Raw genomic sequence first — 27,120 nt, 5'->3', positions numbered from 1 at the left:
AAGCCCGAACTAACCGTATCTTGAATCGAATCTCAGCCGAAGCCTCTTTCTCATCCGCCACAAACATACGTAATCTCATCTTCTTTCATTCTCCATTTTCTATACGCCATTGCACCTTGAAGATTCCCATTCTTTCTTTACCAGTGATCATGGTTGCAGAAGAGAGGATGCAGGACGAGAGCCGAAGCCTCATATTCACCTACGGGACGCTGAAGCGTGGGTTCTCCAACCACACTCTAATGCAGGAGCTGATGCGAACCGGAGACGCCGCCTATATCGGTACCGTCCGCACCACGGAAAACTACCCGCTGGTATGCGGGCCCTACCGGGTCCCCTTCCTCCTTGACATCCCCGGCTGCGGCCAGCGCGTCCACGGCGAGATCTACGCGGTGTCGATTAAGGGACTGGCGAGGATGGACGAGTTGGAGGGCACCAGTCGCGGCCACTACGAGAGGCTCCCCATTCTGTTAGAGTTAGAGCCCCGTGATAACGCCGATGGCGGGATCAGTGGTGCTTTTAGCATGCCGTGCGGCGCCGAGGGGCTGACGAGCGCCGAGGCGTACTACGCGCACAGGAGCTACGCGATGGAGCTGTGGATGAAGAATGGGAAGAAGGGATTGAACGCTTATACGGAGAGGGAGACCAAGGGTTATGTGAAGCGGAAGGATAGGCCTCAGCACCTCACCTTCCTCGATCACATTCAACACTTTCTCTCTTCCTCTCCCTCGGATTGAACAATAGCAGCAAGAAGGAAATTATGAATTATGCCTGCAGTTTAATCTGCAATCCTCTTTTTTCGATTCTCCCTTTGATGTTTGGTAGTGTAATCAGGTGGTTTGAAAAATTGGAAATTAGTCTTTGGAATGTTGGGAACTGGTGATGATCGAAACATTTCTTAGAATTTGTAGAAATTATGATGTACTTGAGTGCTAGGAAAATTTGCAGGAAAGTTTCAAGGAAGACGGAAATGAAAAGCGATAGGGATTAAAATCTTGCCGGACAGAGAAATAAAGCAGCATTCTCTTAAAATTGCCTTAAAATATATTTAGGAAGAGTGAGTGATCGTAGAGTCTCCGCGCCGATTTGAAAGAGATCTCGTCCCCTTTATTTACAGTAACGGAGGAATCTCTCGCTCCCTCTGCGATTCTCCTCCATTAAAATCTCAGACGGCGGAGTTAACACCTCGAGATGGAGTGGCTGCTCACAAAAGAGGAGTTGAACCCTCAATTTTTTACATTTTCCATTCTTAAATTATTCATAAATTCAAAAGATATCTTTTGAATTTTAGGTGTGATTTAAATTCAGATATAAATTAAGATTGGTTGTGATGGTTAATAAATACTAGAATAAAAATTAAATTATTTATTATATTTTGTATAGAAATTTGAAAAAATTATTTTGAAATTTAAAAAAGTTGAATTCTTTATTATATTTTGTGTAAAAATTTAAGAAAATTGTAATGATAAAATAAAATTAGTTAAAATTAGTTGACGTAAATTTTGAATACAAACGAGCTAAGTGTGTTAAAAGAATATTATTATTATTATTGTTATTGTTATTTTTAAAAAAAACAACCTTTTTCATTGTTTTCCTTTTGGCCTTTCTAGAATGGTATGGCTTGTGAAAAGTACAACACAACCCAATGGAAAAGAAGAAAATTAAAAAAAGGGGCACTAGAGGGTTCTTCTTCATGTGTGTGGTTCTCCTTTGTCATGATCCCTTTACAAACCTGGTGATTTTAATGCAAAAATGAGTCATAAAAGGAGGAGATTGTGCTTGAAAATGGTCTTTTTCTGACCTTTGAGAACTCAAATGACCCCAAGTATGGATCTTTCTTCTTTCTTTAGTTTGATCATTTTCCTTGTCAATATCTGGACTGACTTTTGGTTCCTCATTTTCCTTTCGCAACAAAAAATTCCGATATGAGAGAAGATTTTAAAAACTCGGTCTCTTTTTACAATTACTTTTAACTCATCTTATCTCATCATTACTTGTCAATATCTGGACTGACTTTTGGTTCCTCATTTTCCTTTCGCAACAAAAAATTCCGATATGAGAGAAGATTTTAAAAACTCGGTCTCTTTTTACAATTACTTTTAACTCATCTTATCTCATCATTATAATTTTTTTAAATTTTTATATAAAATAAAATAAATAATTTAACTTTTTTAAATTTTAAAATAATAATAATATTACAAATATATATTTTAATAATATTTTATTCAACTTTTAACTTTAATATCAATTCATTTCATTTCATCTCAACTCATCTGTAAAAAAAGAATAATAATAATTTCTTTGTTTCAACCGTATAGTAATCAAAATATAATTAGTTCATTATCATAGAAGTCATGAATCATGATAAATATAAACAGTAAGAACAGAAGTTTGAGATCTTCTTCAACCGGGCTTTCACCAACTCTGGCTTCATGGTCAAAGGTGTTGGCTTTAGTTCAAAGTTCCAACCCATCAGTTTCCTGTTTTATACGCTACCATCGACAACTTATAGAATTGAATTTCCGGTGTGAACTTTACTGCTTTATTACTTTATCCGAATATCAGAAAAGTCGGATTTGATTGATTTGGAGTTCACACTAAGAATATTGGCATTGAATTAATTGAATATCTTTTTTTTTTTAAATTTAACAAATGTCATTTATATTTACTCTATATTAAATTAGTTAAATTATTTTCATTTAAAATATAAGTTACAATAAATTTATTCTTCTTTTCAAATATGAAAAGAATTATAACAAATTTAAAAGTATTTTTTGAGATTATTATATTATAGATTATTGAATTGTGAAAATGAAAATGAATATGATTGTTGGAGGTTATTGAAGATTATGAAAATAAAATAAAAATTAATTAAAAATAATAATAATAAAATTTTATTATTATAGAGAGTGTGATGACTAATCCAACGTAGACTTCAAGTTTTGAATGATTAGCTAAAAATGAAAAAGTTACATATTAATCAAAATTTGAAGAATATGATGGTCAATCCAATGCTAATACTCTAAGAGTGTACAAAGGGTCTGGTTTAGTCCGATTTTGTATAAATTTTAGGATTGAATTATATACGCCAATTTTATATTTTCAAAAGTGATATCGCATCATTTACTCTCTTAAATTGATACTTTTGATTTTATCGATTCCGGCCCTATTTTTTAATTTTTAATATATATTAAATCTCTAATCTCTTATACTTATATATATATATTAAGAAAAAATATTGTCATCAGCCCACTGTTTGGGATTATCCAAAACACACCATGGTAAAATGACCAAAAACACCCCCAACAAAACCCACTTCCCTCTAATCCAAACCCACTTCTCTCCCCAAACCCGTGTCGCCCAAGGCCTCCCCCACCTCGCCCCAAGGCCTCCAGCCCCTCGCCCATCCTTGGGAGTCGACTGTCAAGGTGGCGGCGACTGTCTAAGTGTTGTCGACTGTCGAGATGGCGACCGACGGTGCATATTTGGTCGTGAGGGAGAGAGACGAGCATCGGGCTGGGGGAGGAGGATGGGCTCGATGGTGGTGGTCGGTGGCTACGAATCGGCTGTGATTGCAGATTTGGGCTGTGACGAGAACACGGCTGAGAAGAGAGAAACGGGAAGCAAAGGGGGGGAAAAGGGTGAGCGGGTTTTCAAAAAAAAAAAAGGTAGTGAAATCGTGACACGTAAGGTGTGCTACGGATCAGCCGTGATCAGGGGCTGATCTGTAGCATTACTCATATATTAATATATATAAATATTAGTAATACAAATACTATTAGTATATATTAATACTATTAATATAATACTATTACCATATGTTAGTGATAATATAGTAATTAATATACTAATGTATGTTAGTATTATTAATATATTTATCAAAATGAATATGTTGAAAACTTATAAAGTTATAAAATATAATTAATATATATTTTATATTTAAAACATATAATTAAATAAATGTTCATGTTTAAGATTAAAATTTTATGTTATAAATTATAATATAACATCATTTCATATATAATTATAATTTGTAAAAATGAAATATAGTATAAAAAATATTATATATAATATTAAAATTATTTTAAAATATATAAATATGCGAACCGGTTCGGTCCTATCCTAGAAAACATAAAACCAAGACCAGACCCATTATGACCGATTTTTAAAATGAAGGAACCGGTCTCGAACCGAATCGGTTCGAAATTGGACCAAACCAATCGGTCTGATATGATTTGGACTGGTTTTCCGGTTTATTTTTAAAACCTTATTTCACACTTCATGAGCTCTGAATCCTAATAAATTATTTGAGAAAATAAAAATTCTTTAATCTAATCTAATCTAATCTAATTTAATTTAATTTAATTTCATCTTAATATTTAAATAAATAAACACAAATATTTTTTAATTTTAAATATTCAATTTTTTTATCTAATCATTACCTAATCATTATAACTTTCCAAACTATCAAACAAAACACAAAAAATAATTCAATTTTTTCAAATCACAAATAAAAATAATATTTTAACTTTATAATATTTTTATTTAATTTTTTCCCTTTCATTTTTCAAAATCTCATAAAACATATCAACTCAAACAATTTCATTACTATTCACAAACTATTTTATTATTATTCACAAATCATATAATCTCATCTTACTATCCAAATCTCGTCATTATATCTCATTTCATCTCAATTCAGACAATTTCACTACTATGCACAAACTATTTTATTATTATTCACAAATCATCTAATCTCATCTCATTATCCATTTTGGATACCAAAATCATCTCAACCCATCTTACTTCATCTAATCTCATCATTACATTTTTCACAAATTCTTACATAAAATACAATAAAAAATTTAACTTTTTCAAATTTCAAAATAATAATAATATTAAAAAAATATCCTAATAATATTTTATTTAACTTTCAATTTTCATCTAAAACTATCTTATCGTATCTCACTATTTAAATCCTATCTAAATGGTACTGTCATACTATCACTTCATATTATATAATTAAAATTATTTATATAAATATTAATTTGATTTGATACGTCGTCCTATAATAATGTAAGAGCATCACATGTCCGTATTCTGAAAAACATACCTAATAATTACTCAAATACGAATCTTTGAGATTTTTTTTCTTTTTTTAGCAAATTAATTTCATTAAACAGGAAATGTGATACATGAGGAGGGGGTGATGTTCTCCAACAAACACCCCAAAACAATAGAAAACAATACTAAATAGAGATACTTAAAGAGGGGGTGGGGTTTTTTTGGTTAGCTTTCGATTCTTCTTTTTTCTTAAATCTCCTTTGGTTACACATATCAAATGAGATAAAAAAAAATTGATAAATAGTAGTAAGATAATTTATATATAGTAATGAAATAGTTTGAGTTAAAATTTTTATTAAGTTTTGGAAAAAGAGAAAGAAAAAATTAAATAAAAATTATAAAGTTAAAATATAATTTTTGTTTTGAGATTTAAAAAAAGTTCAATTATTTTTTGTATTTTGTTTGAAAGTTTGGAAAAATTGTAATGATTAAATTAAAAAGTTAAAAATTTGAAAATTTGAAATTGAAAATTGATTGTGCTACACTCCCTAAGGGTGTAGCCCGAGAGATTCTCCTGATAAAAGGTCATTTGGCCCTTTTTTTCTATACATTTTTTATACTCCTGAATATTTAAAAATCAAATTCACAATATCATTAAAAAATAATTCTTTAATCACTAAGTAAAAAAAAAAAAAAAAAAAAAATTTGAATTAGAAAAATGTCTCAAGACCACCTCTCGGTAGCCCAAGCATAAAAAATATTTGTGTTTAAATGGTGTTTGGATATTGAAATGAGATAAAATAATATAAGAAGAGATAATCTCAAAGGTTTGTGAAACCAAACCAGGTCTTAATCTTTCAAATCAAAGGTAAAATGAAGATAGATATACATTTTATACCTTATTGAAATACAAAACTTAAGGCCTAGTTTGGATAGTGAAATCATCTAATCTCATCTCATATAATTTGAAAGAGATAAAATATCTTAGGCCTAGTTAGTCTATCAAAGGACCCCCAATAGAAGACAATAAAAGGAGAGAAGAATGAGAAACAATGATGGAACAAGGGAAAATAAGGTATCACAGGAAAGAGAAGGAAGAGATGTAAATGAAAAGAAAAATTAGAAAGTGGAGAAAATAGAGAAGGTCAGGCACACAAAGGAAAAAGCTATCATTCCTCACCACTACCAAGGGATATGCGGAAAAAGGGATGGTATTAGATAAAAGGGGAGAGCCAGATGACTCCAGGGGTTTTTTTCTTCTACTTTTTTTTACAACTCCTTCAACCTCACAACAAGAGCTCCAATGAGAATATCTCCTTCAGCAAATAGGTTTCCGATTTTCATTATATGGTGAAAAATAAAAGACCATGAGACTGTAAAATATCCATGTTATAGTAGATTTTTCCTTCAAAAAATCCATAGACGTAGGCCCAGTGTCGAATCACGTAAATATGTATCTCATTCTCTATTTATTTTTTTTGCATTTATTTCTTGTTCACTGCTATGGATGTACGTACGAACATCGTATAGCTACTTCGAACCACTACAGGAGGCTCCAAACTACGCCGATCGAGGCCCGAAACACCATCGTGGGCCTAGAATGACTATTTCTCCCCTTCCAGTCTGTTGTGCAATTTTTTGGTATCAACATAATCATTATAACTTTCTTAAACTTCTAAATAAAATATAATAAACAATTAAACTTATTCAAATTCCAAAACAAAAATAAAATTAAAAAATAATATTATAATAATATTTTATTTAACTTTCAACTTTCATCTCAACTCAATTTAACTCACTATCTAAACTATGCTTATTGATTACAAAACTTAATGTCATATTGAAATAATATTTAACTTAATTTTAGTCTACACCACTTATTAAAATTTATATAAAAGAAGCTTTGCAAAGTCATGACTTGTATTCCAACGCCTCGTGCTGAGTGTGATATTAATTCTTATAATAATGGAAGTGATTTTGAATCGCACAGACACCAAAGAAAAATAAAAAAAGCAAAATATTCCTTGGAATTATAAACGATTTATTGTCACATAATGGAATCCAAATGGGCAAGTTGGATCCTTGACTGGGATTCAAGATATGGACAGGCACTAAAATATATGAGAAACAGATTCCATTAAAAAAAACCAACTATTTAAATAGATGAATATAACCTATTTTAACAATTTCTTGACTCCAATCATGTATTAGAAAAATATTTAATCAACCTCTATTCTCTTTCATGTATATTTTGAGCCACAATTATTGCACTCACAATTTCTTTTTGTTAGATGAGAAAAAAATATTTGGAATTTGTACTTGGATTACCCCTCTGCATTTTTTAATGAGATTTACGTTTACTTAAAAAAAAAATAATAAAAAATAATATGAGAAACAGATTCCACCCTTTAGCCTGCAAAAATAATAATAAAAATAAAAATACTATTTTAGATATATTTAAGCTGCACTAACTACTTTTTCTTCAATCTCTGTGACGGAATCCACGAGGTTTTTGAGGCTGAAACGGTGCTGCTTTATGTCATTCAATAAGCATTTCCCATGAGGCTATGACCTTTAGCCACAATTATTTAACACTAATTTGTGGATGATGTCAGTGATAACGATTGTGGGTAGGTCTCTATCTATCAATGCATTTCTAGTTTTTTTTTTTTTTTTAAGCAACAAACAAAAAAGAAAAAAAAAAGGGAAGAAAACCATGTCCATAACCATCAGGAGAAATATACAAGAGAAAATAATCTCCACAAAGTAGAAGTCGAGTACCTTTTTGGGGGTAGATTTGAGACTTTCCAAATCAGACATCACATTCTAAGTCTCATTGTCACTAATCTTTTCAACTTTCGGGCATACGGAAACAATCTCTTTTTTTTGTGACATTTTTCAATAAGAAAAGATATTTACAACCGTAAATTGTATAAATATTGTGTAATCATTTTAAAAAAAAAAATAAAATATATGACTCACATGAAAAAAATTAATTTTTTTAATAATAGACCCCACTATTTTTCAAAGCGATTATGCGGCGCTTACGTACTTCACGGTTGTATATAGAATTACTCTGTTTCAATATCATGCCTATGAAACCAAACCCTTGCGTTTTGACACTGCTCCAAAGGACGGCACTCCCACCCAATCTGGTCAAAACCAAGATTCCTGATGGAACAGCACCATCTCAGTGCTTCCCTGCTTTTGGTTCAGGAGCTCTCGGATAGCTTCTGTCAAAAAGACCTCGAAGCAGTTGATGGTGATTTTTGGCTTTCAGTGAAAACTCTATTCCTGTGTTAACCAAATATAGTTTTGGTCATCACAACTCGAACTATAACCTTCTTTAAGGCCATTGTGAATGCATTGAAATGAACCTATTTTACATAAACCAATTACATCATCCCCTAAATGCAAAAAACAAAACATCGTCAAGGAAAATTTTCACTTTGGGGACAAGATTTTATGTTTTAGGTTTTGATGACTGACATATAAAATGAAACTGCAGCACTGAAAGAACAGGATGGTGCATTCTTAATGATCTGGATGTCCAATGTTTAGAGCAGATTTCTTTCAATAAGACAACTATAGGCAAAGGAAACCCTAAAACTATGAGGTCAACCACCAATTTGGTTATTGTATTTGGCTCAAATTGCAAACTAATGATCATAAAGAAAGATCTCAACCCATCATTTAGCCAAGATCAATACTTGTCAAACATCCACCAGAACCAGCTTTTTAATCAAGGTTATTCAAGAGTAATAATTTACACCACTCATTTTGACCACATTGATCTAATATTACAAACTTGATGAGGTTCATTTTCAATTTCGTATGCATACAGGAGCCAGATGTGCATATTGTTAACACTATTCAGCTTTGATTTAATTAACTAGGTAACAACAGGGATAGAACTACCAGACACTTTCTTTTTCAACTATCAGACACTTAAAACCAGCGAATCACAGGAATTGATTGAGAAGGCAAATTTTAAGGTTTGATATGGATAGCAAGTCCAAACCTCATTTATCTGTTAACTCATTGGTTTCTGTCAGTTGCTGCTGTGTCCTGCATTAGAATATATAAATTATAAGTAACTCTAAAAGGTTGATAAAAATTATAAAAGCTACTGTAATAATATATTGGACAGCAACTTCTGCTAAAACAAATCTACCGATGGAGTTGAACAAAATATGGCAATTGGATAGACTTTGATGGCAACAATTCAGTTTAGTGCATAAGGCTTGATGTTTAGAAGGGAATCAACTAACAAAGAAGAATGTAATCAACAGAAAAGATAGGGCAGTCCTCCTTTCATGCTTGGGGTATGTTGTACCATTGGGCCATGGAAGAACACCATTTGCCAAGTGAAGTATAATGTTTACTTTGCTTCTTAGGAAAACGATATAAGAGCAAAAGCTAAAATTGATTGCAGAAAATACATGCCTAGGAGCCTGAGTGACAAAATTTCTCTACAGACTTATTAGCTTAATAATTAAGAAATCTGAAGTTAATTATGTAGTGTCTATATTCGAACTACAAACTTACCATCATCTGAAGTTAATTAAGCCCTCGTTTGGAACATGGACTCATCTCAACTCATCTAAGTTCTGTTCAAATTTAAGCCTAGCCCAACATTCAAACACACAACTCACAAATCATTAAACATCACTCAATTCAAGGCCGTTTTATACATGGGACCTACAACTTTTTTCAACTTAACACCTCTTTACATGTGAGACCCACAACCTTTTTCAACTTCCCATAAATACATTTAAACACATCTTAGGTGGACCCTACAAAACTCACTTCACTATCTCAACTCACTATTATTCATAGAGAACTCACCTCATCTCAACTCAGCTCAACATCCAAGTGAGGCCTTAATATCCATAGTTAATATCACCTTACCTGTGGCTGCATGTCATAATGACCTGTCCTATTCTTTTTTCTTTCATCTATTATCGTTTACTCTCTGGATTTGTTACAAATGAACAAATTCATTTCCTCGTTAAATATTAATGCTCAATTAGTCAAAAACTCACAACCTATACGTCACTCAGTTTTGTAAATCAAAATAATGTTTATATACACTATTAAAAAGAAGCAGCATTTGTTTGAAAGCTTATATAAATACATATATAATAATATTAACAACCACAACAACAACAACGACAACAACAACAATAATAATTTCTTTATCACAGCCTTTATTAAAGGAATATTAGAGTTGTGCCATGAACAGATTGACAACTAGTATTAGTCGAAAATAACAATTCTTTTTACTAGATTTGAGGAGTCTTGAAGGATAGAATCAAAAGGTCAAAGACAAGAAAGTCCTTTCAAGCTTGGGCACATTGTTGAATGGTGCTGTGGAGGGAAGATGGCATCATGGAGAGCCCCACAAGTAACCAGAAGCACTAGGCGTGCAGTAATTTGACTCAACAAAAAGCAGACAGATAAACACAAAATTTAAATCTCAAATTAACCTAAGAGGCGACTCAGGACCACCGCCACAGCTACTCATATATCCGCAAAACTAAAAGAAAATTGTCTCCACCTCCAATCCCAGTAACTTGTACAGAACCAAGGGTTCACTGGTTTATTATAATGCAAAAAAGAGATCAACGATATGCAGGCAGGTGCCCTCTCCTTGCAGTTCACAATCACCCCAGGACAACAGTTCTATTTTGAGAAACTACCATGCCAAACCTTCAACAATTTATATAAATTCTACATGCAAATAACTAACAAATATTCGCAACTTCTGTTCCCAGCACCTTAGGAAGCATATGCAGAAACTGAGGGCAAGAACTAATCCCAATATCATAATTATATCTGTTTACAGCTGTGAAAAAAGTATTCATAGAAGATCTCCAATATCCCATTCAGATTCCAGCATTGGAGCCTCACCTTCACATTATTCTAGCGCATGCTATCACTTCCTTTTTCACAAAAGAGTTCCTCTTTGAATAGGATCCTGTTTAAAGTGGTCATTGACACCATCCAATAAAATGATGGCATGCCAGCATCTCAAAAATCAAATAAAACAAAACATGGTCTCCTTCGTCTCTATCCAAAAAAAGCTGTCGGAGAGATAAAACCCAAAACTGTGTTGTCGAAGCTATCTGAACAGACATTATCAGTCGTAGTCGTCATCGTCGACAGCTCTGTCACCACTCGAACCAAGTTCGGTTTCGCCTTTCTTTGCTATAGTTTCCGAAAGGTTAAGTCTACAATAAAACATAATTGGAGCAAAAACAACATAAGCAAATTTCTCGGTGGGAACTTAGAGTGAGGAGACCTCTCTCTGTTCAAGTTTATGTTGTGGTATGAGCTTTTGCTAGTGTTTGTCTTTCCATAAACTTACCAAGCTTTGGTAAATACAGAAATAAACTCAAAAGAAAATTTTTGAGTGTGCATTTGTATAAATACGTGTATGAGGAAGGGAGAGATAGAGAAGAAGAAATGGGGATTGTTTCTCAGGAAGTGATCAAGCAGCTCTTAGGACTAACAGATCAAGGTCCACTTTTTTTAACCATTTTTTTTAATAATAGCAGTTGAGGAGCCATTGGTGAGAACATTTTTCCATTTTTCCTCTTTTCCGTTGTCTTTCAAACTGTGTCAAAAAGCTTCAAAGCGTTCTTCTTTTTCTTTTTATTTCTTCTCTGTTTTTATTTTTATTTTATTTTATTATTTTATTTTTTTAATTTCCTTTTCAATTCACTTGAAAAATCAGACAAAAAAGTCTTTCAGAGAATCCATTTCACAAATTGGCACATTCTTCCATCACAAGATTCCACATCAGAAAGGAGATGGTAAAAGAGGGTTGAGGAGGCAGTGCTGGGTTTTGATTTGGGGGAAGGAGAGAGAGCTATGGAACAATCAGTGATGGTATCTTATTTCAAATTTGAGAGAGAATCCTGTGCAGTTAACAACGTTTCTTGCAGCCATGGGAGGCACCCATTTAGTGGTGTAGAGCCAATTCCAGGTTTTTCCTTCACAAAATGGCCTTGCCACATTTATCTCCAAGTTCTGGTGGCCAAAAAGTAGCAAGTCAAACTCTGATCACCAACAATTTCCCAAAGGCCCTCACCACTATGCTAGGACATCATTGGTACTCAACTTTAGCCAAAAGGTTAAGAAATATATAATTATTGTTTAATTGCCAATCAACCATGTGACTTGCATTCCTATCTAGCAGACCAGAACTTGGAGAAGAAACATAGAAAACAAATACAGAATTCAGAGTTAATTGAATATTCAAAATGCTTTTAGGGTTTTTATGGGGGAAAATTCTTGCCTTAAAAAACAAGTCAAGCTAACTAAAAAAGAATCAGCTCAATAAGCATTCTGTGTCCTTCAGATCTAGGAAGAAATGAAACAATGGTGAACTCTTGCGCTTTTTTCAACATCTAATGCAATTGTTGATATAAGAAATATATATAAAAAAAAAATGTAGATCTACATAATCTCCAGAGTTAATTTCTTGATTCTTTATTTTTTATTTTTGACTTGTCAAAAAAAAAAAAAAAGTATGGAAGATCGTCCCTATTTGTCTGATGTGGTGTACTTGGAGGGAAATGAATGAAAAAACTTTTTGAGATTCATAAGTGAACGACGGAAGAGCTTAAAACATTTTTCTTCAAGACTCTACTAGTTTGGACAGCCTCAATAGATTTTAATGGGCAGAGTTTTCATGACTTTCTTCTCTCCTTTCCTATTCCTAGTTAGGTGTTCATCTTGTATACTTCTTGTAAATACAAGAAGAACGCTATGGGGAAAGAACTCAAAATGTTTGATACTGATAAAACAATATCTTGATTCTTGATAATTGAAACAATAACACTCAGATACCCCACATCAGATGCAGACACAAACCTACCCACTCACATGCACACAAAATTAAATAAACAAACATACACTAGCTTTCATAAGTCATTTACCATATAATTCAGCACGACATTCAACAATACTATTCGTGTTAATTAAAATTTAACTATTACCTCGTTGGCGAATGACTGATGCCAAGCCCATTGCAGGTAAGTATCAATCCTTTAAATCTGGCAAGATATTCCTGCATTGGAAGGGTAGATTATTCCAGATAGTCTCATATTGGAACATCAGTAATTATAACAATGGATGCATCATAATAGTTTTTTTCGAATTTTCTTACCCGCAAAGTATACTTATCAATCTCGTAGATTCCGGTTAGATCATAGTCAATTCGTTTATCAGGATCAATCAACACTGCAAAAGAAATTAATAGAGATTGAAGAACATGTGACACTGCTCTACGCAAGAAAAAAAATTGATGAATAATAAAGGACCAAAATGCCTATGTTTAATTTTTTTTTTCATTTTTGTCTTTTTGTAATGTGTAGAAACATGTCCTACAATGTTGAAAGGCAATATATTTAAGCATTTTTGTTGTAGAAAATTAGTTCAACATCTAATCAAAGATATTGATCATTGAAAGAACACTAGCGTGTGAATTTCTCAAATACTTGTCAGAGTCTCTTGAAGATACTAGATGAGAAGATAAAGATGATATTAACATTTGCAAATTCTGAAAGGGGCCATTAACTTAACTGTTTTTAAAGAACAAAGAATACTAAAATCATATGCAAATAGAGAGGGAAATGCAGACTTCTGCACCTGTCATGCCTGAGTATTACCTTTGTAAGCTTCATTGATCTCCTGGAACTTTGCCGTGACAGCACTGTCACCCTTGTGCTTGTCAGGATGCCACTTCTATATAGCCACAGAATCAATTGTATTTTTCCTCAGTCAATGTGTCCCATTACATTTAGTTAAAAGAATGTATGACAGTCAAGCAAAGGAAAAAACACTATTAAAGGAGCTAACAGAAAAGAAAGATGACCAACCAGTGCAAGCCTCAGGTAATTTAATCTGATATTCTCCTCAGTTGCATCATAATCAACCTCCAAAACTTTGTAATAATCCTTCAAACAAGTAAAGGCTCATATGAAATATACATAAACTACAGATGTTTGGGGTCAAATCTATGAACCAAAACTATGGGAAACAAGTCATGCGAACTTGCATCACAAATATCATGTAAGATAACAATAGGCGTGCTACCATCAAATTCAGTTCTATCAGAAGCTCTGAATGATATCTTCAAATTGCAAAGCTAATTAATGGTGAAATTATACTATTAGAATAATCCAGATTCCAATTTTCTGACCATTGTTCTTATTGCCATAGAGATCTCCCTCTAAAGACCTTCAACTGAGGCAGGCTTTACCTCCCTGGTAAATGGAATGATGGAATGCAGGTCACCGAAACTTCTGCACAACTCATGTTTGTCTACAGTATTCACATAGTAAGGTCACCTGCAAATGCTGATCTCCTAATACTTGCATTGTGGCATGCACGTTCAGGAAAATACAAACTAACTATCCAGACTGAGGTAAAGCAGGTCAATTAAAGAGGACTAAAGGGCAAGACTCATAGAAGGCTGAGCTTGGTTAATACTTAGCTCATTACACTCCATACATACGTTTTGTAAAGACTACCCCTGTCATAGTTTAACCAACATCCTGTTAACTTCCTCATCCGTACAGCAGAACTGACTGTATTCTCAGGTAACATGGGTTTGATTTAAAGGGGCAAACCACTCACAGCGTGCCCTGATGATTTCCATAAGGAAAATGTCACCCATTTGTACATCGGCATCCTAGATTGAAAATATGTAGGGAGAAAAAAGCATGTTTGAAACTGATTTTGGGCAGAACAATGAACATCTCATATTAGTCTATAGCTCATGGTCTAATTCCCCGAACCCATTTGTAAATTCTTTTCGGTAAGAGTTAGTTAAATGCCACTTCATAAATTCGTCAAAACGGAGATGAAATATATTTCAGTTAGTTACGAGCTATAAAAAAACCGTAGAATCAAATAACAAGAGCTGTTCCCCATTTCAGCCAGATTTCTTTGCAGTAAAATTTTAGTGACCATATAAACACCAACGCCATTGTGCATCAACTAACCCAACTAAATCCTAACACCCAATGCCTTTATACTTAATTCATTCCAAATCTATACCCAGACTATATTAAAAAATCAATGAAACAGAAGTCCCCTGTTTGGTTACTCAGAAAACGGCAGAAAGAAAGAAACACGGATACATACACGACTAATGAAAATTCGGCGACCCAAATATCACCTTGTTCTGCTGCATCATCTTTTTAAATCGAGCAAGAATAATAACAACCACAAAAGAAAAAGAAATACAAACGGAATCCTAAAATGACTGCCGGAATCTTGAAGAGAATCATAGAATACACAAAAGAAAAGGACACAAAAACGGCATAGAAATTTTCACATACCTTTTGGATGGAATTATCGATGCCTTCCATCTGCTTCGTTTCTACGTGAAGATTTGTCTATGTATTTCATTTGAGAAGTACAATAGCTACCGCGCTGAATCAGCAGAAGATATGATAATACCCTTCTGAACTCATTTAAATTTAGATAGTTTTATTTAAAAATAAAAATTGCAAATGACAAACAGAAGCCTCGATTTCGTGTTCGTACTTATCCAAAAGAGAACAAAAGAAAAAGAAAATCAGGGGGAGTTTGGGCTTTGTGGTGGAATTTTGATGGGGAAGGAGCGGACTGGAGCTTCTTTGATTGAATGCTACAATTCGTTTGGATTTGTTTCTTGGTAGAAAAATATTAAATTTAAATTATTGACAAACGCAAAATAATGCAACTTTATGTATTGTACCAAGCAAAGTACATGAAACAGTGGGTGGGCTCCGACTCCGAACCACCTGCTCTGACTCTGATTTTAATTGGAGTTAGACTCCAACTTGGAGCTCCGATCGGAGTAGAAGATGAGGTTGTCTAGTTGTCCTATTCGGATTGGGCTGAGTCCATAACTCAATATTCAAAACTAATCTAAAATTCAGATTGGCCTACTCCTGTTTAAAAATATTAAAATAATTAAATAATTTTAAAAAATCTAAAATACTGTAACAAATAAGTTAAAAAATTAAAATTTAAATACAATGACTATATCAAACTACAAATCGCAAACAATAAATTTAAATTTAACACTACAAATTACAATAAATTTAAATTTACAACACCAAAATATTAATAATGTCATAAATTTCATTCAAATATGAAATAACTACAATCTCCTGCATTAGTCTTGACAGTTCATGCATTTGAGTTAATGACTCGATAGTGATTTCTAATTTTTCAGCATGAAATTTTATTGATCAAATGCACTATATTTTCTTTAGTCATTTAGCTATAGACTTTTAAACCATCAACCGAGTGATATATGACATAAAATAAGACATATTATGAACTCACCTCCACTTCTAATTCTGACGAGTTTTGCATGAAGGTAATCATGGTATTGAGTTTTTCACCAATAAAGGGGTCATCCCACAATGTGTCTGTCACAGTCATCCACAATTAGTCTGAGGTTCACAACTAGGTGTACAAAATCATATAAATTATAAATTAAATAATGAAAACATTAAAATTGTGTAAATAATAATTTAAAATCATAAAGTTTCCCGATTCAACCTTATAGCCTTCTGCATCAATGGTATCTACTTCAATGGGCGTTGAACTTAACCATTTAAGTGTGCAAACTAGGGCCTCGACGGTGGTCGGCGACAATGAACTTCGATAAGCATCCAAGATAGGACCTCCGATGCTAAACGCCAACTTAGAAGCAACCATAATGATAAGAATGACTAGTACATCCCTGGCTATTCGGGAAAGGAATGAAAATTTGCCAAAATTCACCTTCTACCAAGTTAATATATGGAATGTATCACTAGGTGCCTCGATATTTTCCATAAAGTAACGCTCAACCTCACACTGACACTGCATAATATTCCTTAATGCACAGTTTTGATGATACAGTTGTAGCCGCATTAAATTTGAATTTTGTGCATGTGTGTCATCCCAGGAAGATGTCGAGTCAGTCGGGCGTGAGAAGCTACCACATTCGGCTGAAGAATGACTACTGTTGTTGTTATGATTATATAAATCATCAATATCATATTTAAGCGATCTAATAAATTGATCAACGTCCTCACCATCGAAGATGTCCCTAATCTAATCTTCTACAATTGCTAGCTTATATTGGAGGTCAAGGATCGCAACCACAAATAATAATCTATTTATCTTCGACATATTCCCCAATATTTATTATATTTGTATTTCATCCTCATAGTTATTGCATTCAACAAACCTACACTGTCAGCACAACTCTGTTGCAAGTGGTCATAAAGTTCCGAAAGCTACTCGAATACATGTTCGTAGTAGGATATTTCATCTCAGATATCTGCATAGTTATGTCCTAAAATAACTTTAAAAAATACCTGACATTGGTCTAATCAACTGTGTCCGGCGCACCGAACCCCCTTTTCCCCCCAACTGACTCCAGCAAAGCATATCTTATGCCTCCATCTGCTCGAACGTTGTTTGATACTTCTGCACTACATCTAACATCATGTATATAGCATTTCATCGAGTCGGAACGTTCAGTTGCAACATACTAGAAGATGAAATCTCAAGTTGTTCGACTATTGTCTTAAATTGGCGAAACCTTTGAAGGGAAACCCTCACATATCTCACAAGGTTTCAGACTTTAATAATGAAATCATCAATCTCCTTAAATTCCTCAGAAACTATGAGGTTGATGATATAGACACAATATTGAACATGAATAAATTGGTTCTCACAAATGATATCCTTATTTACCATTGTATTTCGTTTGAACCTATCAATGGTAGTGTCATTCGCATTGACATTGTCAACCTTGATACAAAACACTTTTCTGATTTTTCAATCCTTTATATAGTCATCAATCTCTTTGCCAATGGATGAACCCTTCTGCTCAACAATTTCTTTGAAGCCGATAATTAGTTTCTGCAACGTCCACTCATTGTTAATAAAGTGGGTTGTGATACACATGTAGCCCACATTTTGTATGGAGGTACATATATCAATCATAAATGACACTCTGTGGCCAGTGACGACAAACATTTTTCTTCATCGTTACCATCTCCTTAGCATGTCTCTTCAAACAATCGCGCATTACAGTATACCGTTAAAGCATGAGAAATTGTGGCTCTAAAGTGTGCACATATTTGTGGAAGTCTGTCTTGTCAACCGTGGTAAAAGGCATCCATCAGTGATGATTATTTCTGCAAGAACATCCCTTTAACATCTTCTCATTGTATTGAGGGATTGATAGCTTCTTAATCCGCATGCCATTAGTAGCCGTAGAAGTCTCGTAACTCAGCTTCATCTGATCAGTTGCTATCAGCCCTTTGTGTATCTTTAGCGCTGGCAACCCATAAGATGTGCTATTAATACTGATGAGAAGCCCACAGATTCCGCTTGGGATTGAACGGACATTTGAGGCGTCGGGACATGCAACACAAGGTTACCTGCCCCCGTTTATGACAGATAAGATGCAATGTTCCTAACATGCATCTAACATTATGCAATATTCGTAGCGGATAATTTTTTTTGAGCAATACTATGCATCAAACTTATAATATCCCAAATACTTAAAACATACTTCATACATAAAGGCATACTAAACAACTGAGATCACAACACTAGTCCAAAATGGTTGTGAACAAAAGAGTGTTGGAGATTGAACTCCACAAAATACAAGTAGTAATCTAGGGCAATTACATCTATATCGTACCGTCGCTTAGTCGACTGTTTTCAGTTGGTCGATTCCCAGTTCTCCTTTAGATCCTATAACAAGATCTATCATTTGGGGGGAATGGTAGTTGGGACTAGCACAGTGAGATTTGATTACAAATCTCAGCAAGTTAACAAAAAACCTTCACACAGATTAATGATGTATGCATGACAATAAAGGCATGAATGCACAATCAAGTCAATAGTAAACAATAAACATAACCTGACTTGACATAACATGGCATGAACTGACATAACTTGAACTGAAACTGAAACTTAGCTTGACGTGACATAAACTTGAAACTTGACATGAACGTCAGATTGAACATAACATAATGTGAAACATGACTTGAACGTGAAATACATGAACTTGGAATCTTGCTCAGTAGACTTAATTAATAAAGTGACCATACGGGTGCTACACGAGTCCCCTTGAGCCGTGTGTCCCTGCTGATTACCGCATCACAACACAGGTGTCTATACCAACTGTGAGTACGTTAATACGTACTCCATAATTGCTGTGACCCCACGTATTTTACGTGTCACAATTGCTGTGTTTAACGTAGTGTATGCTCCACAATTGTTGTGGCCCCATGATTTGTTTGGGTCACATTTGCTGTGGACACACGTAAAAACAAAGTGGCTCCATCGGCGTTAGTGCCTGGTGCGCTCCGGTGACCAGCTAGTTAGGCCTCATTCGCAATCTGTTGACTGTACTTTGTTAACCCAGAGAATTTCACACCTATTTAGACACTCCAGCATGAACAAATGAGTTCTACAAGGATATTACCCTATCCTAGCGCTTAGGGTCATGATTGACATGAATAACTTAACAAGATTGTTCTCGAAATACATAAACTGTATTCGAGACGGGATGGCATGAATACGAAAAGATAGAAGTCCTGACGTAGCTTAACGTGACATGAACGTAAGACGACAAACATGACATATGTCAAGACATAAATGAAACAGAAAACATTTCATAACATGACATGCATGTAACAGACAAAATTTCATAACATGGAATAATATGTAACAGACAACATTTCATAACATGTGACAGTGAATATTACGTGACATGACATACATGTAACATATGACATACGTAATGTGACATACTTGCAACAGATAGTAACATGAGACAAAATATATTATGTAACAGATATGTATTTCATGACAGAATAATTCGTGTAAAAGATAAACATGAGATGATATAGCATAATATGACATATAAAACAACATACAAACATAAAATGTAATTCCCTTACCCATCACACATACACAGTAACTTGATTGTAAGTTAAGAGCTAACTTACCTCGATAGTCGTGTTCTACGAGAAAAAGTGCGAAACACGAGACAACTTAGAAATTAATTACTAACGATTAGAAATGTGAAAAGAGACAACTTAGAGTAAAATTACTATTTTACCCTCTACATGTAGGAAAATGACCATTTTACCCATAACTTAAGGATTTCACATCCTAACTCCCAAAATTGTCAAAATTTACATTCCTAATGTAAATTTTGTTCTAAACTCAAATATCAACTCAGAAAAATTTAAAACCATTCAAAACTATGGAAAACTCACTATGACTGAAACCTATATAGGTTATTTCTCTTGATTTTGGTTGCAATACTTTGGAATTTCAAAACTCATGATTAAACCAAAATTTTGTAACAAAGATCTTCCTATTCTAAGTTTAAAAGCACACTTAAAATATCCATTAAGAAAAGCTAATCATCAACACCAAACTTTTTGTAAAAAGACCCAAACTTTTTAACAAAAAATAAACCCTTAAAAACATAAGTTTTGACCTTAATAAAAACATCTTCAAGAATTCAAAAAAAAAATCAAATCTTATTTCTAACATATTCAAAACATCATCTTAAGATCAATCATGTTTTAAATCATCAAACAAAAGTCACCAAAAATCACAAAACGACACTTGGAGTTTTTGGTTTTAAACTTAGTCCAAAACATAAACTTTTCTCTCTACTAACTTTGATCAATCTCTTGATCCATGGCTTAAAGACATGTGATCTTTAAACTAAAACATCTCATGGTTTAAAAATGTGTCCTAAAGATGATCCAACCATCAAACTTTAAATCACATGGCTAAAATTTAACAAAACATAGATCTAACCCAAAAACATCAAATCTTAGGCCAAACTAAAATCCTCTTGCATAGAAAATCATATATTTAAAACTAATACTAAATATCTTCAAAATAATATCCTAACATGTATATAAGAGACTTAGGATCATCATATAAAAATATCAAAACCTTTGGAATAAGATTAAATAACGAAATATTCAAACTTTCACAAAACAAAAACTGTTTTTCCACTTCTAGTTTTTAAGTTTCTAAAGCTAAGAAAATCTATCATTAAAAGCTTTATTCATGCAAAAAAACCTCAATAAACATTCTTAAACACTCCATAAAATTTTTGGACCAATGTATGTCCATTTGCTTGGTCAAAAATTTCAAAACATATCATACTCTCCGGTTTTACGCCTAGAATGACCTTTCCATAGTTAAAGATACTTTTGACTGATCAAATGAGCATATAATGAGACTAATAAGATATCCATTGAAACTAGACTCAAGTATAACAACTTTTATGAATGAGTAATTGTGAGAAAATACTTACAAAGGGTCGAAAATGGCCACCCAAAAATACCCAGAAATCTGTCCGAGAGAGCTCTTTTGGGTTTCTTTCCAAGAACGGAGGAAAGAAGTGATAAAAATGAGAGAATTGTGTCTTGCATGACTTTAGACTCCTGGAGGGTGAAGTTATGGGCTTGAAAGACCCTTTATTAGAGTTGCCTATGTGACATAAAGTGGAGAGTAATGAAGGCAAAGGATTGCCTACAACAGTTGTGAGAGATGGAGGTTGATGGAGTGGATTTCTCCTTCATATCAAGGCACTATTGAGTGCAGCCAATGGCAGTGGATGGTCTGCCATGTGGGGGAGGAAACTTCTTCAAGAAGCTTTGCCAAGGTGGCCAATTTCGTGGGCCTTGGTGGGCCCCAACCAAGTAGGCTTCAATTTGGGGTTTAAAGGGGGTTTGGTTAGGGTTTGAGATGCTATCAAGCCCAAAACAAATTTTTCTTGGCCCAATCAAATTTTTAAGGTTTAAAAGGTTGGATAATGATTTCATAACAATGATTTGATTAATTAATTGCATGTGGAAGTGATTTAATCAAGTGATTAAACACAATGCTAGAAATAGGGTTATAAAGGGTTTGGAGGCCAACTTTAGGGTTTGGGAAACTGTTTAGGGTTTCGGTTTCAACCAAACTTTTGGGGTTTCAATTGGATTCTAACCATTTAGGTTTTGCTAGGATTGAAATCTTCTTTGGTCTGTCACAATTTGGTTGAACAGATGAAACAAAGTTTTGCTTAGGTGGTATAATCTCACACCTTAATTTCCTTCACAAATCTATCTAATGGCTTCTCTTTGTGCCAAGTGTCTAATACCATTCACTATGTATGGCTAAGATCTTGTCAAGTGTCCAAATAAAACTTCTCTAACCTAATTTGGACATTCCACATTGTAATTTTGAAAACACTGCACTAGGTGCGCTTATCGAGGTTACTATTCACTCCAAAAAAATGCATAAAAACTTAGTATTGAAAAAATTTAAATATTCATATTAACCTATAGTGAAAATCGTTTACCGAAATTCAACCCTGAAGTGCCCTTAAAAATAATTTCACAATTTCGAACAGTCGTTTTGTTCGAAATTATGAAAATGAGTTATTGCGCCATAAAATCCTAAATAATCAATGAGTCTAATGGGGTAGACCATAACGCATTCTGACACTTCTAATTACCTCAAATAATTAAACTCATATTCCTAGAACCATAGTGAGTGATAACACTAACCATGTTGACAGATTAAAACCTGAGCAATTGGTCAATTCGTAAAAACTTATGGGGTTTTCACGATGTTCCTAAAGTCAATAGAAATTCTATTAGTGAATTTCAGTAGATTGTTACAACTGACGTGCCTTGCTTCAACTGATGTGCCTTACTTCTTCGAATGATAACCGCATAGTTGCCCATTGTAGTGACATTGAGTCTGCGGGATCTCACGATCACCGAGAACTTTGGTGAAATGTTTCCATGTCTACAACTTTTTTTTACTAGGCCGTGTTGGTGGATCGACCTCAACATTCATCAACTCCTCCTCCTCATTAAACATATCAATGTCTTCTAGATATATTGGAATCCAACTACTTGCACATGAGGTAGTTGCTCTAGATGGGGGTCTACGATCTGAAGTACTTGTTGGTGATGCCAACGAATGTGCGTCATCCTCTTGTGGAGAATTGCAACGAGATGGTGTAGCATCCATAATTTGAGCAAATAAACAACTAACAAACAACCATCATTTAACATGTTATGAAAATTATCTATAAATTGGAAACATAATAAAAAGAAAAAACATATGTATCTAGTAGTGTTTGTGATTTTAAAAATAAATAAAACACAAAAAAAAGAACATCCACTCTAGTCACACTTGAGCGAAGGCTCGATCAAACAATCTGTGTGATGTTTGCTTGAGTCACACTCAAGTGAAAACTTGATTGAACAATCTGTGTGATATCGCTCGAGCCACACTTGAGTGAAGGCTCGATCGAACGAATCTGTGTGACGTTCACTCGAGTGATACTCGAGCAAATATCTCTTGGGACAAAAACACCCAATTTTTCCAAAATCTAAATCCCATAATTCTTAAATTTAACAGCCTAAAAACTGAAATCATTAAAATGAACAACAAATCATACACATTTCACAAAGAAAGGAGGAGGATTATTCGATCCTTGACATTTCACAAATCACATTTCATATTTGTATAATTTGAGGAGGAATAACAAATCTATTGGAGGAGGAACAACAAATCATTTTCACAATTTGTGATGAACTCCGGAAGGTGGTTCGCTGTAGCCTCAGGTGACGGTAGACGGTGGGGGAGGTGAACTCGTGTGGAGACAAAGGGAGACTAGGGACTGTTGTGCGAAAGTGAGAGGGAAGAAGGGGGTCCTACGTTTTGAACCCTTTTCTTCAGGAAATGATGTCGTTCCACTTCAAGCGGAATGACGTCGTTTAGTTACCTAACCAAAACGTCTCCTGCTTGAGTGAAACGATGTCGTTCCTCTTAAAATGAAACGATATCGTTCCTCTTAAAGTGGAACGACGTCATTTTGATCATGTGTTTTTTTTTTAAATATTGGAATTCGGAATAACTCCGACTCCGACTCCAAATTCCGCCAACTCCGACTCTATCGAAGTCAAAACCTTGTCGAAATTTGGCCGGAGTCTAAATCTCAAAAATTTTGCCCACCCCTATAGAAAACAAAACATGGAACAAACATTAGAAAAAGAAATGTGAAATTTAGAACTTTAAAACTGAAAATTGTGTTTTAGTTTTATTGAAAACCAAAAATACATGAGTTAATTTTGATTAATGGATGGGTAGGATGATGAATCCATGTTTGTTTTTAAATACAAAATAAATATTTGAGGAAACAAATTAAAAATCGTGTTTGATTGGTTATTCTTCTAAAATCTATTTTTTAATTATTCTTCAATAATCAATACAGCTCGGCAATATATACTTTTTATGGAAAAATTAAAAATTAGAAGGTACAATAGCAGGAATGAGATACTCCTACAAACATCTCAAACTAAATAAAACAACATATATATGAAAAACACTATTTATCATCCCTACACATCACATACCACACTATTTATTTATTAATTTATTTCTTACTAAATATGTTATATATAGATGATGAGTAGAATAATTCAATTAGTTTAAGAAGAATAAAAAAAAATTTAAAAAAAAAATGTGGTATGTGGTGTGTAGGGATGATGAGTAACAAAACTCTCTCTCTATCTATATATATATACTAGGTCGGGAGCAACGTGCAAAGCACATTGCCTAGTTGAGTGAAACAATTTTTTTTTTTTTTTTACAAGAATAATATGGTTAAAATAATTTAATGATTGAAAAATAAATAAATTTTAGCAAATATAGAAATAAAAACTATAATAATTAGAAAGAAGGGACCAATAGATCAATACTGCCATTTTCAGAATTGACGGAGACATAAGAAATGAAAAATCACTTTTATCCCTTATCACATAATATCTTATCGTTCATAGGTCATATATATACATGTGTGAAATTATTTATTGTAGATTATCTGGGTGAGTCTCTTAATTAAATCGTATTAGATATTTCTTAAAACTGGATAATGATCAACAAATATTATAATCCTCAAATGTCGTAATCTTTTTATCATCTTATGATTTATGATATGATATTTTATAATTATATGTAAATCATTTATTATATTTTATTTATAAATCTATTATTAAATTTGGCAATGAATAAATTTTTTTTTTATATACAATTATATATATATTGAATTTAATTTCAGAGTTGGTGATCATTGCAGTACATGGGAATTGAAATAATATAATATAATGGTTAAAAGGTAGAAAATATTATTGCATGAAAGTCTAATAGTGATATTCACGTTCTATTAGTAATCCATTTCCATTTCCCTTTCCCTCCCAATAATATATCCTTTTATTATTATTATTATTATTAATGGGTTCTCTCTTGCTCAGTCCCACCACAGACAACATCCAACCCTTCCCTTTCCCTCCCAATAAATTTTACCATTTTTAAAGTCTTTGTTATTGAAGATCTCAAATCATGACAATATCCAATATTGCAGAGCTTGGCCAAGCATCGAGATTTTCGTTTGGACGGACCTGCGACTTGGGGGAACCAAAAAATAAAAAACTCATGCTCGGCTATGTCTTTTGGCCAGACAAATGAAATAAAGAAAAAGAAACGCACGCGGACCTACACGAAGAAAAGGAAGAAAACGTATGGCTTGGTTCTTCCCTGGGTACATTTAATTATGTTGGTTATTCCTATTCCGTTTATCTTTTAAGAAACTCAGATAAAGAAGAATTAAATTTCACAAATGTTTTCTTTTAAGAAGCTATTCATATCACAGATCTACCAGTCTCAATTCTTATCTTAAATAATTGTACCCATCAATTTGTTCATCCATTATAAAACAAAACGATCATAATTTAAAATATTATCATTTGGCAATTAAGTGTAATTTAACACAGCCTTAGGAGTCTATCGGTGGTGGTTGACCACCCCCATGGGATCAGAGTTTCGACTAAATTACCAAACTTTCATATATAACAACCATATGGATATACATATGAGAGACGTTAAAATCAATTCCACCAAATTTGGATCATAATATAGGTAAATACCCCCCATCTAAGCTGCCTAAAACCACTATACATAAAACGTAAACATATTTTTACAATTCATTCATTTACATGCAGGGAAGTTAAGGAGAAAAAGAAGGTTTTGTTTGATTCTCGGGAAAGTAAAGGAATAACACTTGAAGAATAGCTCAATGATCAAAACACCTTGAGAATGTAAAATACATGAGTTTCCTCCTTTTTACGTCCGTTTCAATGACCGAAACAGAGAGCGAAAATATAAAGATGCACATATTAAAATATCAATACATGAATCTCCAATTATTAAGTCCAAGATTTGGCAAAAACAGATCCCCACCTCCACTTCGCCGAACTTAAATTGAACTATACAAATAGTTGAACCCAACTTTACCTCTTTTTTTCTTTAATCCAAAACAACCAGCGTAAATGACCAATTTTTTTTAAAAAAATATTGCTAGGGAAAAAAAAAAAAAAAGGAAAAGAAAAAAACTACAAATTAGACTTTCTTTTCATTTCCCACGTTTTCTCAACATCTAAACAGAAACTGAAATAATGAGGCACAGAGACAGACAAAGAGGTCACATGTTGAATACAGGTGGGAGGGAAGTAGATCTCCACGGCAAGAATTTCCACATTCTTTGCCATTTTTGCTCGTTGCTTTCCTTCTCACTTGGAAATTCAGATTCCGAACAACGATTTCATTTCTCTCCCTCGCAGGGTAGCTCCTGGTTCGCGACAAAGATGGGTTAAGAGAGAGAAAAAATGAAATCTATTAGAGATTCTCAGAGAGAAGCTGTGGTGATGCTCAGATGTAGGTGCTCAGATGTCTATAAAAGATAAACTGGCGCGCAACCGGCGTTGCCCCTTCTTCCTTTTCCTTCTTTTTCTTTCCTCTGCCTTTTCCTTCGCCGAGCACTGAGAAAATGGGTAAAATATAAAAACTAAATAGTTGTAAGAATGCTTTACCTTACCCATAAAAGTAGCAAACGCAGAACAAAACTCCTTTCATTTGCTGCAGTTGTCAAAACCAGTCACAACCTTG

At 33.6% G+C, this 27,120-nt stretch overlaps 2 protein-coding genes across 9 annotated transcripts; one reads left to right on the top strand and one right to left on the bottom strand.

Annotated features, from left to right (window-relative positions):
* On the top strand, positions 1 to 873 carry LOC121256584 (putative gamma-glutamylcyclotransferase At3g02910). Its single transcript, XM_041157429.1, has one exon. The coding sequence runs from the start codon at positions 150 to 152 to the stop codon at positions 732 to 734; it is 585 nt and encodes a 194-aa protein (XP_041013363.1). The 5' UTR covers positions 1 to 149; the 3' UTR covers positions 735 to 873.
* Positions 874 to 7,780: 6,907 nt separating this feature from the next.
* Positions 7,781 to 15,848, bottom strand: LOC121254357 (dnAJ-like protein slr0093). 8 transcript variants are annotated; one of them, XM_041154364.1, is made up of 7 exons: positions 15,417 to 15,794; positions 13,950 to 14,027; positions 13,740 to 13,815; positions 13,238 to 13,311; positions 13,068 to 13,138; positions 9,083 to 9,160; positions 7,781 to 8,468 (listed from the first exon to the last, which is right to left on the bottom strand). In XM_041154364.1, exons 1-6 carry the CDS (start codon positions 15,444 to 15,446, stop codon positions 9,100 to 9,102), a joined length of 390 nt encoding a protein of 129 aa, XP_041010298.1. In that variant the 5' UTR covers positions 15,447 to 15,794; the 3' UTR covers positions 7,781 to 8,468; positions 9,083 to 9,099. The 8 variants fall into 8 exon arrangements, with proteins under 8 accessions (XP_041010298.1, XP_041010297.1, XP_041010300.1 ...); XM_041154363.1 differs by having other exon boundaries at positions 7,781 to 8,355; positions 15,417 to 15,793; XM_041154366.1 differs by having other exon boundaries at positions 9,083 to 9,129; positions 15,417 to 15,790.
* Positions 15,849 to 27,120: the final 11,272 nt, after the last annotated feature.

This window comes from Juglans microcarpa x Juglans regia, chromosome 3D (genome assembly GCF_004785595.1).
Source record: "Juglans microcarpa x Juglans regia isolate MS1-56 chromosome 3D, Jm3101_v1.0, whole genome shotgun sequence".
NCBI lineage: Eukaryota > Viridiplantae > Streptophyta > Magnoliopsida > Fagales > Juglandaceae > Juglans > Juglans microcarpa x Juglans regia.
This window is presented reverse-complemented; position numbering and strand designations above follow the sequence as displayed.

Bases quoted from the DNA above. Each gene is read 5' to 3' on its own strand.
- LOC121256584 (XM_041157429.1), top strand. From the start codon at position 150: ATGGTTGCAGAAGAGAGGATGCAGGACGAGAGCCGAAGCCTCATATTC.
- LOC121254357 (XM_041154362.1), bottom strand. From the start codon at position 15,446: ATGGAAGGCATCGATAATTCCATCCAAAAG. The intron at 14,028-15,416 runs GTATGTGAAAAT...ACTTGTTTGAAG, and splicing joins TCGATAATTCCATCCAAAAG to GATTATTACAAAGTTTTGGA. The intron at 13,816-13,949 runs GTTGGTCATCTT...GTGGCTATATAG, and splicing joins ATTACCTGAGGCTTGCACTG to AAGTGGCATCCTGACAAGCA.